The sequence below is a fragment of the Psammomys obesus genome, unplaced genomic scaffold (assembly GCF_907164565.1).
Source record: "Psammomys obesus unplaced genomic scaffold, mPsaObe1.curated_primary_1811, whole genome shotgun sequence".
In the NCBI taxonomy this organism is placed as follows: Eukaryota; Metazoa; Chordata; class Mammalia; order Rodentia; family Muridae; genus Psammomys; species Psammomys obesus.
Window position 1 is genome coordinate 1983831 of NW_026592890.1, and position 14579 is coordinate 1998409.

General features: G+C 39.8%; 1 protein-coding gene across 1 annotated transcript in view; it reads right to left on the reverse strand.

Annotated features, from left to right (window-relative positions):
* Positions 1-14579, reverse strand: part of Syne1 (spectrin repeat containing nuclear envelope protein 1) — a 461163-nt gene that overhangs the window by 347658 nt on the left and 98926 nt on the right. Inside the window, exons 6-9 of the mRNA XM_055615901.1 lie at positions 11017-11109; positions 9549-9727; positions 5317-5513; positions 2789-2898 (exon numbers count right to left, since the gene is read on the reverse strand). Coding sequence (XP_055471876.1) covers positions 2789-2898; positions 5317-5513; positions 9549-9727; positions 11017-11109 — 579 coding nt within the window. The remainder of the gene's footprint in view (positions 1-2788; positions 2899-5316; positions 5514-9548; positions 9728-11016; positions 11110-14579) is intronic.

A 14579-nucleotide genomic window follows, 5' to 3' on the forward strand; every position in this document is an offset into this window, starting at 1 on the left:
TAATATTATACATAATTATGTACGTGTGTGTATGAGGATGTGTATATGTGTACGTATGTGTTTATATTTACTTTTTACCTATTCTCTACACGTGTAAGGATTGGGTGGGGAGTACAAGCTTCCATAGGTCAGAGGTCAGAAAACACTTTGTAGGAGTCAGCTCTCTCCTCCTACCATGTGGCTCCAGGAATTTGAACTCAGATCAGGGCGTGGCAGCGTGCTTCTTAAGCCATTGTGCCAACTCTCTGGCCCTAGAAATCATATTTAAATGCATCCATAACATATTTTATTTAAATACAGTCATAGAGGGGGATGTAGAAATCAAATATACAAAAGAACAGCATTATTTTGAAAACAGAATAATAAATTTACTAAGACCCATGTAAGCAAATACCGAAGGCCTTGAAGGTCTGCATGTGCTTCTCTAATACAGACATCAGCAAAAGCCTACAAAAGTCGTTTACACCACCATGCACCTTATTGACATGGGCAAATGCAAGCTCTGAAATATATTGTAATTATTAAAATATTCAGCTTTAGGTGCTCATTTTTACATATAAAATCCCATGCCAATGGGCAAAGTTTATAAAATATTTTCTTAAAATTAATTTTAAGAAACCAGGCATGGTGGTGTGCACCTGTAATCCCAGTACTTGGGAGGCAGAAGCAGGGGGATCTCTGTGAGTTTGAGGCCAGCCTGGTCTACAGAGTGAGTCAAGGACAGCCAAGGCTACACAGAGAAACCCTCTCTTGAAAAAACAAAAAAAAGTTAATTTTAAGATGACTCTGTAGATGTTATCCAAGTCTTTATAATAAGAAAAGAATGGGGAAAATATTTTTAAATGATCAAAATTTATCTCCTACATTATGGTTAATTTCTTAATATTGAGGCCTCATTAGTGAAGTACACTAAAAAGTGTGTTTTCTCCCTATGTGTCCTGTTTATGTGCTTCCTATATCTGTATGTCCTTTGTGTGTGTTTTCTATGTGTGTATGTCGTGTGTGTGTGCATGCACCTTTAAGAGTTCTTGCCTTATGCCCTTGCACACGGCACCCTCTTTTGCCCATCAGATGTCTCTAGCCCAGGATAACTTGTCTGAAGACAGTATATATCAGAGACATCCCCACAGTAAAATCTGAAAGCCTAGATCACTCATAAATGCCTCTGGGGAACACACACGTTTCATATATGAAAGCACGCTGGAAACCCGTGTTGTATGGGAATCCAGTCCTTTAAATAAAATTTCTCACCCACACAGGAACCTGCAAGTCCAGGTTTACCATCAACACCCACAGGCCTGATCTACGACACCCCAGTATGGCTCTACCCTAGAAAGTGCGTGGCATTCCCTTGAGTCTTTTCCGTGCCTCTTGGGAATATTCTATTTATAATCGATATAAAATACACAGATGGTCGGTCTCTTCCTGGGTGCTGGAAAGAACAGGAACAAAAAGTTCCCTAAACTAAAGTTCTAGGAAGCCCCGTTCGACCAACCACTCTATTAGCTTGGCCCAAGAGCATCTTGAGGCCATAGATATTTCTGCTTCACTCCATCCTACCCAGAACCACTGACATGTCCCAGCAGCACAATCGCTGTTTTGCTTGAGAACTTAGCTTTGGCCTCTGACTCTTCCTTTCTTGGGCCTGTTTATAAGTTTTTAATTAATTAATTAGTAATAAAATATATTTTTATTTACTTCTTTAAATACAATTGTTTTATATATTTTTCTTTATATCCTCCAACATCTCCAGAACTCCAATTGAGATCAAAGAAACAGACAGAGGCATCTTGGAAACTTACGCATCATTTGCCCTGTGGCATTGAGACTTAAAATAAAATCGAAACTTTGTGGCAAATCTGTTATGCAATAGAAGTTTCAAGTATCAGAACGTCCTGTCCATCGTGTCCACCCTAGGAAACGAGGCATCTGGTGCACTGACTAGAATGCAAAATGGAACAGGCGCTCTACACAGAAGCTTGGGCGAGACTTCAAACATCACTGGCAATTTAAAATTCAAATGAGAGTAGGAATTCCACTCCTAAGAAATAACCTTATAAAAATTTTATCCTGTTATTTGTCATAGATAATTGGAAATTTACAATGTTTAAGCTTATACAAAAAAAAATATTGCCTCCCCCCACACAGTGGCCTGTACAGTCTTCCATATTCATGGAAAAATAGCTAACGTTGTATGGGGGCTGTAATTTTTTCTAAAATGCTACGAGTATACATATACACAAATATGTTAGGAATTAAAAGCAACATCCTACTCTAGTTTGCATTTCCTTCAACAGATTCTATGTATGTTCTGCTCAGTGAACATGGGTCACCTGATCATGTTGAGAAATGAAAATATCATTTAAACTATTGAAGGCTGAAAAATCTAATCACAAGGTGCAAATTATGTCTTACATCCTTGTTTGCTGTGACTAGATACATAAACTTTGAGATTCTAAATCAACAGATCGTGTAAAACTCGGATCCTCCAGGCTGTGTGTGACACGCTCTATTAAAACTTTAAACTGCTGACTCTCCTTAATTCCAGTTTAGTTATAATGTTTATCAATGGCCATGTTCTCGCTGATGCTCCTGTCATAGGAATCAGAGATAGCTTTGCTAATCCCGTAATATCTGCTAATATCTACTCCTGGCTTATTTGCAATTCCCTTTACACCCTTGTTCTTTTCAATTTTGTCTCATTAATGGCTTAAAAACAGTATGCTTGTATAAACATGTGATCTCATGGTAGGATTGACCCTCAATTCAGAGACAGCAAAATACCTACATCATTCTCTTGCCCATCACAGCCTGCACCATGGATATCAGGGTACTGTGTTAGAAACTGGGCCACATAGGTCATTATAGACTTCTCATCTGGCTTGTCCACATCAACATCTGTGAAAACAAAACTCAAATATAAGTTAATTTGTTCCTTAGGTGTTTATTAACATAAGTTTTGAAATGTAGCTGCTGAACCTCAAACCCCCACCCTGAACCAGGAAAAGAACAGAATTACCAGCAAGAACAATCTAGACTGAGTGGAAATTTTATCCCAGAGAAAAGTGGCATGTTTTTGTGAAAGAGCCTTGGGAAATCAATCACCCTTTAAAGATGCTGCATGATTACTTCGGCGCCTTGCTAGTTTAAACATGCAATGACATGCCAAGCTGAGAGAGCATGTGGGGAAAGTGCCCACATGTGCAATACCAGTGATGGCTTGCGTAGTCTAAAATATGACCAATCATAAATAACCTGTCCTGATACATTCACTGTACCTAATTACCTAGAGAAGGTCTTCACTGCAGCGCACTCCAAATTACAGGGCTTTAGACAAACACTCTTTGAGAGACAGCTTTAAAGCATCTCACTCATTATGGCTGCTGAAACTGCTGGCATTTATGCAAAATCAGCATAAATCAGGTAAAAAAACGTTTACATGTTCAGTAATTGTACATGGAGTGAAGCTGCACCAACTGTTCAAATGCATATAACGACAGCCCCTTTGCAAAGCAATGTGTACAGCCAGGAGCAAACAAAACAGACTCCAAATGCCACAATCAAATGTGAAATCAATTCATTATTTTGTAAAGACCCATTTCTAGGGGCTGTTGATGTGGGATGATTTAAAAGTGAGATGACTTCAGTGAGTCACCAAGGGAACAAAAGATGTGGAATCCCTAAGATGACTTAAATGTATTGGTTTTTGTTTTTGTTTTTTGTTTTTGTTTGTTTGTTTGTTTTTTGCAATGTCAAGATCCCTGATGTAGAAGATACAATGTGAAGAGGGAGTGAAATTACTTCAAGAAATGTGAGATGGGAAAGAAAAGCTATGTTTAATGTATGGCATATGCCATGATTTAATACATTTTGGTGATTCTGTGCTAACATCTAATATGTAATTTATTGATACCTAGTATATTCCATTCTTTATACACACACATATATGGAATATATGTAGAATAACTACTGTAATGGTTATCATTCCATTTTAATCTTGTTTTTTTTTTTTTTTTTCACTCAACCAAGGATTTTCATGGGCCTCTCATCTCAGAGGGAGCCCACAGGTCGCTCTCTGAGTTTTTCCTGGAAGTACAAGGAAATGTTCTTTGTTATCGAGGTAAGAGAGCTCATTCTGAAATCTCTTCTTTAACAATTTGCTTCCACTTTATGTTTACACGTATGCACTAACTACTAGAAAGTTCCTAAGTGCCCAGCCACATGAGAAATGGTCTAGAGCAGTGAGACAGCCCACTTTTTATTTCACCATAATAAACAACCTAACTCTTTTATTAACACTTACCAAATGCAGCAGAATTGCCTTCGGAGGCTTGAAAGAACCAACCCTATTTCTAAGATGGCTTCAGATTGCCAGACTTTTCAACAATGTCCACAATTGATTACTGATCACCCCTGAGAACTGTCCTGATTGTCACCAAAATACTGAGCAGTAAGCATTTCTTAGTGCTCTCCCTTCTTTTCTGATCTTCTGTTTCTTCCAGGCTTTGGAGGCATTACAGGTACTTCTTTCAAACTGTCCGAGCCCTCTTCCTTCACACGTACACCACATGCAGAGTATCTTTTTAGGACAATAACTATTTGAGAATTTCATACAATATATTTTTATACAAATTGTATTTCATACAATACAATATATTTATCCCTCAACTCCCCCCAGATCCATCTCTACCTCTCTACCCTCAAACTTCAGGCCCTTTTAAAAATAATAACCTATCAAACTCAATTTGAACTGCTCACATATTCCTGGATGTAGAGCTAGCTGCCGGAGCATGGTTCATTTAGCAGAAGCTCCACCCCTAAAGAAAAGGGACTCTCCCATCCCTAGGAGCTTTCCTCAGCCTGTAGCTCGTCAGTTATGGACAGCACTTATGAACTCCATCCCACTCTCTTTCAGAACGGTGACTGGTATGACACTCATTCTCGGCATTTTCGTCCGCCATGCACTCGTACATTAACCACCTTCCATTGCTCAAAGAAACTGTGGTAAGATCTGAGAGCTGCCCTGATTTGGGGGTAGAGAAACAGGAAGTTAGAGCCATCAGCCATCAGGGTATTTTACAGTCTGCACCAAGCTCAGACGTGGATGGCAAAGAGCTGCCCGGAGCACTTGCATCATCGTCTGTCCCCCAACAGGGAGGCAGATGATTTGAAGGAATGGAGCTCGGGGTTGTTGCTCCACCGTGCACTCTTCAGCTCCCTGTTTCTTACCGGACTCTCAGAAGTCGCACGCTGTGTGGGTCTAGCTCACACAACCGTGCTATGGTATATGTGTCAGTTGAGGGTCATTTCGAGTACCTTCGGGATCAAGGAGTCTAGGGATGCCCAGCTGTGTTTCAGCGATGGTGAAGGCGTCCTCCAGGTTTTCTCTGTTAGATCTGCTTTTCACCTTCTCCAAATCCACCAGCTCCGGCCGGATGGCATGGATGACTGAATGAAAGGCCAACCCGGTTCTCCAGCTTCTCCCGAAGTCTTTCACCTCTATTCCCATCTGCCTAAGTATGATAAACACAGAAAACGACGTCACAGTCTCAATGGATAACAGCACTTTAAGGTTTCGAACAAATCTCAGTCATTTTAACAAAACATGAACTATGTCAATCGAAGTATAGTATATCAATCAAAAACTTTAGAAGGTGTTAAGATGAACAAATTTTAGATTTCTTTCTTTTCCTTTACTCTTTTCTTTTCTGAATTTGTTTTGAGAGGTCCAGTTTGGACCTGACGATTCTCTCTTCTCGTACTTCTGAAACACTGGATTGGAGGTGAATACTAACATGCAGTTATTTTCTATGGTATTTTAAAATTATTGTGGTGGTCATCTGAAGCACATTTTATGCTGCTTTGGAAAGGAAATGGAATTATATTAAAATGTGAAAAGAACGTTTAAAGAGAAAACACTAAGCTATAAAATATCACTCTTTGTCTTATGAGCACAGGTTTTCACAGACTGAGATGATGTGCTGAGGGTATGTCAGGTGCATTATAGAATGTAAAGACAAACTGGTGCTCTCACATATGCAAATCAGTGCACTCGTGTATTCAAAGTGCTCACCAAGGAACTCACACACTGCATTCAGACAATACTTCCGTTATTCCACCCATCAAATGATTTGCAAATTCTCTCTCTTTTTCTTGTGAGAAATGTCCTAGTGGTGATTTTTTTTTTCTTTGGTGCTAAATTTGATTAATGCCAAATCAGTTTTAATTGATGCAGCTGTTCAAGCTGGTGATGATATTTTCTTGTTGAAAATAGAGGCAACACAAGCTTGCAGTGAGAACTTCCTCAAGTTGCGGCTTACCAAGTATAAAGGAGCTTAGAGAGAGCTGCAGAGGATGCTGAGCAAGAGCAGAACCTCGCACTAAGGGTAAAGGCTCCAGGCTCCAGTACTTAGGTCACACGCCACAAATAAAATCTTCCATACTTTCTTTTTAAACATAGTCTCAACAGACCAGTGCTGAGATAGCTCAGCAGGTAAAAGCCCTTGCTGTACCGACCACCAAACTGAGTCTGAGGCCACATGGTGGAAAGGGTGAGAATCACCTTCTAGTTGTTATCCTCTGATTTCCACATGCACGCAGTAACAGAACCAACTCCCCTCTGTCTCAAACACACACACACACACACAGAGTCAATTCATAAATCTAAATTTTTAAAACAGTTTTAGTAACTTCCATAACTGTTTCTGAATGAAGCAGAAAAATCACTTAGTTTCTAACAGGTTCACAAGACTTCCATGAAAAATATATTCCGACACATACATGAGTAAGTTGGTAAGCGTGCTCTAATCTTAGCCTGAAGAATACAAGTTTGGCTCTCAAACATATTGTGTTAGTATATACTGTTTGCACAAATGAAACTAATGTTGACTTCCAAAATAAATATGGCAAAAGTATCTCTTAAGGCTTCTGTAATTATAAAGCAGATTTAAACACTCTCTTAACTCGTTAGGAGTCTCTACCTTCCCAGTCTACATGGGTTTTACCCTCAGTGGCCATCTGATACCCCCACATTCCATCTTTTTTTCTGTTCATTTGACTCTCACTTCTCCATCTTTCCTTCCTTGTTACACTTTGCCTTTGCTCACATTTCTGCATATAAAATGTTTGTCTCTTTAGGCCACTGCAAATTAGTCTTTAACAGAATAAGTTTGAGGAATTAATAAGTAAACAAATTAATGAATAATCACCAGATAATTACCTGTTTTTTTTCTGATTTTCTTGAACTTACATTGTTCAAATGAAACAAACATATATGTTTTCCTTAAACATTTACTATGCTAGAATAATTAAAAATGCCAGTGCATTCTCTCATGTTTGTTGAAAAACATTTGGAAAATTCATGTATGCATAAAAAGGCATCTACATTGTTTCTCATTGGATAAAACAAATAACTTATCTCTCTAAAATAATTTTGATCTCACTTCAAATTTATCATTTATCACTTTTACACAGAAACACAAAGGAAACTTAGAAACATCACTCAAAGTGACAAGTGTGCCCAGTTCATAAGTTTTTCTGACCTGTCCTATAAATTTACTTTGAACCACTTTGTGTTAATCTTGACACACACATCTCCATTTGTTTGATTATATTTTTAATTTTTACCCCAAAATATAACTGTTTTTAGCTGGCGATAACACACCAATGCTACAACTCAGTGATTTTATTTCTGATAATATTCGTGAAGCTTGTTCAGAACTTCAAGTACTTAACTATCTTGCATTCTAAAGACATTTTTCATTTACTTTTGCGCACTGTTAAAGCTGGTGTAAGGCTACAGTTCAGTGATTACTGATTTGAGTTCCACACAAGATAATTTGGGGGACCTTGTCATGTGCGTGCTAAAATGTGCAGGGACAGCATGAGAGGCAATTTATACAAAAGCTGTTGGTGGCTGGGAGGCACGTTCCGATCACATGTTCTTAAACAACTTTCACGGCACAGCAGAGCACTTTTCACCCCGCCACAGACCATGCAGAGGCCCATGAAGCGCGTCTCACCAATGCACTGATGGCTGAGGACACCCCAGGCCCCAGTTACATATACAATTATTTAACAAGGAAAAAAATTTCATTGGTATCAGCCTACAGGTTGTAGGCACAACCTTGAGAGGTCACCACACCCATACTTGTGCCGGTGTCCATTGATATACACAAGCATGAGAGCAGCAGGCTGCCGAGGCAGTGTCTGCTCCCTGACCAGTGAGGCTGTGACGGATGCAGGGTGACCAGTGAGGCTGTGACGGATGTAGGCATGACCAGTGAGGCTGTGACCAACACAGCTGCAGGGAAGTAACGTGTAAGCACTAGAGCAGTGCTCCCAAATTTAATCTCTACTATAGACGTTAAAAAGAAACAAAACTTTGTTTTTGGAAGTATTTCTGATGGTATCTCACATCATAGACCCCGAAATTTAAAAAAAAAAAATCAACACACTTTAAAAGCAAATCAAAACCACACACGTTGCTAACATGAATTACATCTTATCTGTTTGGCTTCACCCTGATGAATTTTGTTTTTTGAACATTAAAAAAAAAATAGAGCTTTCTATATTCAGTGCCTCAATATGTCATAATAAGGTCTTGTCTATAACTATTTTTCAGAAGTAGATTGGCTTTATAGAAACAAACCTGGGAGAAAATGAACCAGTTTTTCATGTCGTTGAGGAGGAACAAATGAAAATGTCACTTTCATGTGAAGAAACTTAATCCTCACTAACAGCAGGCCACAAAATGGTCATGATCAACAGAAACCCCACCAAAAGTGCTAAAAGGAGGTCCTGAATTTATATTCACTCTAATAAAAACGTGGACCTATGTAAATTTAGGTTGTATGCAATAAAGGTAGAATGGATAGAGACATCCATGTTCCAGATGAAGACCAAAGTGGAGAAAAACAAAAAAGGGGAGGAAGAAGTGCCTAGAAAGTTTCAGGAAACACAAACCTCCTCCCTCCCTCAGATCTGAACATTAGCTTACATTGCCATTAAATAGAATTCAGTGGTTTAATGAAGAGGTAATCAAGTATGAACATTTTGTAATTGCTTAAATAGGAGTAGACATTCAAAACAGTGCCCTGATTAGAGTTAGCCTTCATGCCATGAATCAGAGGTGGATGATTAATCAGCTTTATTACTCAGGAACAATCACATAAATGAAGAAAGAATTCATCTTATTAGTGTTTTCCTAAACTTAGTGGTGATTTTATGCTTATATTCAGTTTTTATTACTCCCCGTGTGTGCCCTAGTATGCACCTTAAGGTCAGCTGACAACTTGGAGCAGTTCTCGCCTTCCTGTTCTCCTGGGAGCTAACTCAGGTCATCAGGCTGACACATGCTCTTACCGGCTGAGCCATCTGGCTAGCCCTTGTGTTTCTGGTTTAATCAGAGTAGAGTGAAGCAAAGGCTGAAGCGAGGGTGCTCAGACCAAGGCCTCTTCATGTTTCACAACTGCGAGAAGGGATGAGGGCATTAAGTCGGAGTCGAAACCCGCGCAGGGTTTCACGGTAAACAAACGCTGGGCACTTACTTGCCTGCTGTGTGCTGGACCCACTTCAACAGAGTCTTCTTGGCATTTCCGGGGATCTTGGTGGTCACCTTGCGTTTGCTTGGGGGGCTCGCGGTCTCTGCGCTGACCATGCTGTCCACAGAGGAAGCGCTGCTGGAGAGAGACTGCAGCTGGGGAAGGTTGCTGGTCAGCTCTTCGATCTGTTGGGGAGCAAGCCGAGAACAGGCAGAATGATCTCTGCTACTCTTTGCTCAGAGCTTACCTCCCAGTGGAGAATGACCAGTCTTAGCATCCTTCACACCCACCAAAAACCTTAGTTCTTACAGGGTTTGGTTGGTATCTTAGCTTTTTAAAAAAATGCTTTTTAAGGTTTATTTTTATTTTTGTATGGATGTAGGTGTGTTTTGCCTGCATGTATGTATGTGTGTGCTGTGTGTATCTCTGGTGCCTGTGGAGGCTGGGAGGCTGTCAGATCCTCTGGAACTAGATTTACAGAAGGTTGTGGGCAGCCATGTGGGTCCTCTGGAAGAGCAGCCAGTGCTCTTATCCACTGAGCCATCTCTCCTGCCCCTCTTAGTCTTTCTTGTACTTCCTATTGCATTGCTGGGTGTATCTCATACACTTCTGTGTGCAAGATACTTATCTTCCATATTTATTCATATTTATTTCTATAAATATTGACTAGCAGGGTGGATAAATTGATGCTGCAGCTTAAGCTGTTTCCTGAGGGTTGGGAGATTTGTTTCCTGGTGATATGGAGAGGTACTGACACAGCCAAAGGTAGAGTAATGAAGAATCGATTGGGGAGCTGCCTTGGAAACCACTGAAGGAGTTGGTGAGTCTTAGGGTTAGTTCTCATGACTCCAAGCCTGTGCCTCCCTTGTCTCTGTGGCTTCTCTCATGATGTCACTTCTCCTTTTTGTTTGTGCCCCTGCCATGATGTCGCCAGCATGGTGTGATGAAGCCGAGAAGCCCTTCCCAAAGCTCCCACATGCTGCTCCAACTTTCAGTTTCCAAAACTGTGGCCTAAATAAACTTGTTTTCTTGATAAATTATAAAGCCTCCGTTGTTTTATAATAACAACGAGAAAGAAATAAAGTAATGTAGTGATTACTCTAGAGAGAAAAGCAGGTGAATGTCTCCCAACCATGTCTAATAGGACTTAGAACTTTTCCCTGCCCAGATAAAAATAAAATAACGTTTTTCCTGAGCTCCTAGTATAGGAGCTCATATCTCCACTATGGCGTATATACATTTCAGTCAGATTAACTGTCTCTGCTCTTCTATGCTGGGGCGGGGGGGAGGGCCACACATAACACACTTGAGCGGGAAAAACAGAAATTTTTCTCTTAAAATATGAATGTGGGGGTCACACCTCTGCTGAAGCAAGGGCCAACCAAAGGGCATGGAAAAGAGGGCAGTATGAACATCTGCCATGCTCTCCCGCTTCGATGTCATATCCAGCAAAAGACTAAATGTAGTACAATACCTGGAAATACAGGATAATGGTCCACATCAGCCCAAGAACAATTGACGGTCGGCCATCAGCGATATCAGTAGCATTAATGTTGACTAATTTAATCTGTTTAAAAGAAAAACGGTGCTAGTGATTCACCAGAATATTGTGACTCATTTACCTACGCGATGACTAGGATATTGTTAGATAACAATAGCATTTGGTCACGCCTATGTAACGGCACACGAAAATAATAAGGCAAGCCATGGAGACAAACAGGCACATGAGTTTATGAAAGTTCCAGGGGCGTGTCTTAAACATACAAACTTAAAACAACTATAAAATAGATCTCAAATTTTTATTTTCTTTGAAGTTAAAAAACACAACAACACACCAGCATGCAGGGAACTGCCAACAAAGAAGTCAAACAAAAGAGCAGTTATTCTTTTGTTTAGAAGTTCAGTAAAACAAAAGAAATGGTGGTAGGTAGCATTAATGGATACATTCACTTTGATGATTTTTACCAAATAGCGTAAGAGTTTAGGTTCTCTTTTACCTATACAAGCCAGCAGTTGAAAGTTCTAAAATCTGTACTAACCGGTGAGCCTCTGTACATGGACTGACATGGAAAACAAAAGGAGAAGATAATGTGTACATGTAAACAAACTACAGGAGCATTTGTTTGTCACTGGGAACAAAGGGTTGACCAGTTGGAGCATGGCAAGGGGACAGGACTTAAAGAAGAACAAAGGGAAGCCAGGCAACTACGGCCCAGAGATTATTAGTACCATGGGATGAAAATAAAGAGCTTTCTGTTTACAGTTGTTTCTGATTGTCCATTGGGAAGCTTTCCCAACTCTTAAAAGTTATTTCCTAAGAAGCGCCAAGTTGCTCTGTCAGTCTCCCAGCATGCAAAAGGTGCTGTTCATCATCCTTCCCACAATCCTTAACAAAGAGGAAAAGGCCATCCACAGCATCTCAGATCCCTCCCTCAGTAACTATTAGCCACGTTTTCAAAGAATATGTCATTATTTAGCCCAGAAGTTTTATAAATGGTTTTCTTTAGTAAAAGTTTATCAGAGTCTGAATTACATTACTTTTCATGTTTAGTCAATACAGTATTTAATACGTGATTCCTAATTTTTTAAAGGGTTCTACTATTAAATCAGACATTGGAAAAGGAAACCTTCTCTTTATATGTGATACCTTCTATAAATTAAGTCATTAAAGTCTTCACTAAGACATTAACTAGAAAGAGGAAATTTGTCCTTATACTTATTACTAAATATTCCTCAGAATGAAATACAGCACTGCTGCCAGTTATCTAAATAGGGGATGGGCCGGCCTCTAATATCTTGGCCACTCCTCTTTCCGTGGAAAGCCCACTGAGGATGGGTGAGAAGAGACTCACTCTGACAGAAGGGGAGATCTGACTATGGCCCCACTACTGCACAAGGAGCTACAGCTGTGCGCGCACATCTCTATGCCGGGCTTCCCGGGGCATCAGATCCAAAGGTTCCATTGTATCACCAACTCACCAAAATGCAAGTTATTTAAAAGACACAAAGCTAACTTTGCTTCAGGTTTCCAAGTTCTCGAAAATATTTAATTACACACTGTGAAGCAATGGATTGATTCAGTGCATATAGATTGGAGAGAAAATAACTCAAACATCCTGACTTCTGGAAAGTCTGTGGATGTCCACTTATAAAGCTGGATGTATATTGGTCCATGCAGACAGGAGATAGAGCCTGTGGGAGGGAAGGGTGTCAATGAATGCATACTTACCTTCTGACCTAGTAGCCACATCTAGGGAGCTACAGGGGAATGCACTTTCAGTGCTGTGTAAGCATTTTTACTCACAGTTATAAATCACATCATTATTTCTCTTTGAAAACTAACGAGAACTGAGAATGGTTTATAAACTATGCCATGTCCAGGCAGAGGAACACTCTGCCACTGTAAGAAACAGACAAGGAAATGTGTATAAATTGATTTGGGGCGATTTATTAAAATACCTCTAACTAGAAAAGCAAACTCTACCTACAGTATTCTATATGCATGTAAGGAAAGGAGGGGCTGTGCAGAGCACCCTACTTCTGAGAAGAGATACAGGAAGGAAGTCAGAAACGAGAGACTGATCACCCGAAGGTTGGAAACAAGGGAAATGAAAATGGAGGGAGATGCGGAGAGAATCTGCAGCGTTGTTAAGCTTTTACTCTAAGAACCATGATGTTGTCTACTTCTCTCAATAAACAGAAAGCTAAAGGCAACCTGTGTGTGTTTGTGTGTGTATATGTGTGTGTGTGATGCAAAATGGAATATAAATAGTAACAAACTGGCATGAGTCTTTTACATATACAAATGAAAATACATTTCAGTGGATAGGGAAGAACAGAACTAGCCTAGGCCATAAAATAAACAGTAACATTAAATGCAGAAAGAGGTGTACAAAGATACCTTTCTCTCATTGCTTAATATAGTTTTCACTGGTGCATGAATTAGCAATTCTGAAACTATTTTGCATTTAAATTAGAGTTGAAAGAAGAGAATACATTGTTGATGAAATCTAGGTTTCTCACTATCAGAGAAATCTGAAACAAATGAACATAAAAGGTCAGAGGAAACAGTTTGGTGCTGGCCTGGAATCAGAAGTGTGAGTGCAAATTAGTAATTTACACACACACACACACAAAAAAAAACAAAGGCACACACAGAGACACACACATGTATACTAAAAGCTATATTTGTATGTGTGTGTGTAAAGAAAAAGATAAAGAGAAGTAGAGAGAGGGGGAGAGAGGGAGAGAAAGAAACAGGAAGTATAGATAGGTGCACACACACAGTTTAGAAAACACACATAGTTTTCTAGACATATTTTCCAAAATACCCTAACTGCAATGAAATCACAGCAGCCAGTCAGACCCGTGTCTAACACACATACCTGGCTCATGGATACCATTCACAAATAAAAAGAAGAGAACCTCCTTTGAGAAGGTGTCGATTTCAAACCCGTGGAAGGGAAAATATGAGACAATCCTTAACATACGTGGCCATATGATAAAAGAGTGATGAGGCCAGCTCTATAGGATGCCAACATCAACTGAAGACTCTCCACAGCCAAAGCTAGAGTAGCAAAACCATGATAAACTATGGCCAGAAAACAAAGCAGATGTACAGAGTTACTAGCAAAGGAAGTAAGTAGTTGGTAACTAGTCTGTTTCCTTTTAGAACAGTTTCAGCGTGTATATGCTGAAGAGCACGACATCGGCAGTGGGCGCATGGAACAATGACTGTTTGAAGGCAACAGATGTTAAGTTTGGTCTCTCGATTATCTCCCTTAAACTATTTCTCAACTAAAAACAATAATTCCTAAACTGTAAGTGGGAAAGTAATATCATTGTACGAAAACATCCAGAAGAAAACCCTTGTGTTTTGACTGTCATGACTTTTCATGTGAATATATAATCCTTAACTTCATGTCAATGTATTTGTTGAATCGGACTCAAGTAGGTTCCTTGTGTCAGAGAAAGGCATTAAGATGGGGCTTCCCAGGGCAGAAGGAAAGGGACCTGGGCTGGCCCACGCTTGCTCTG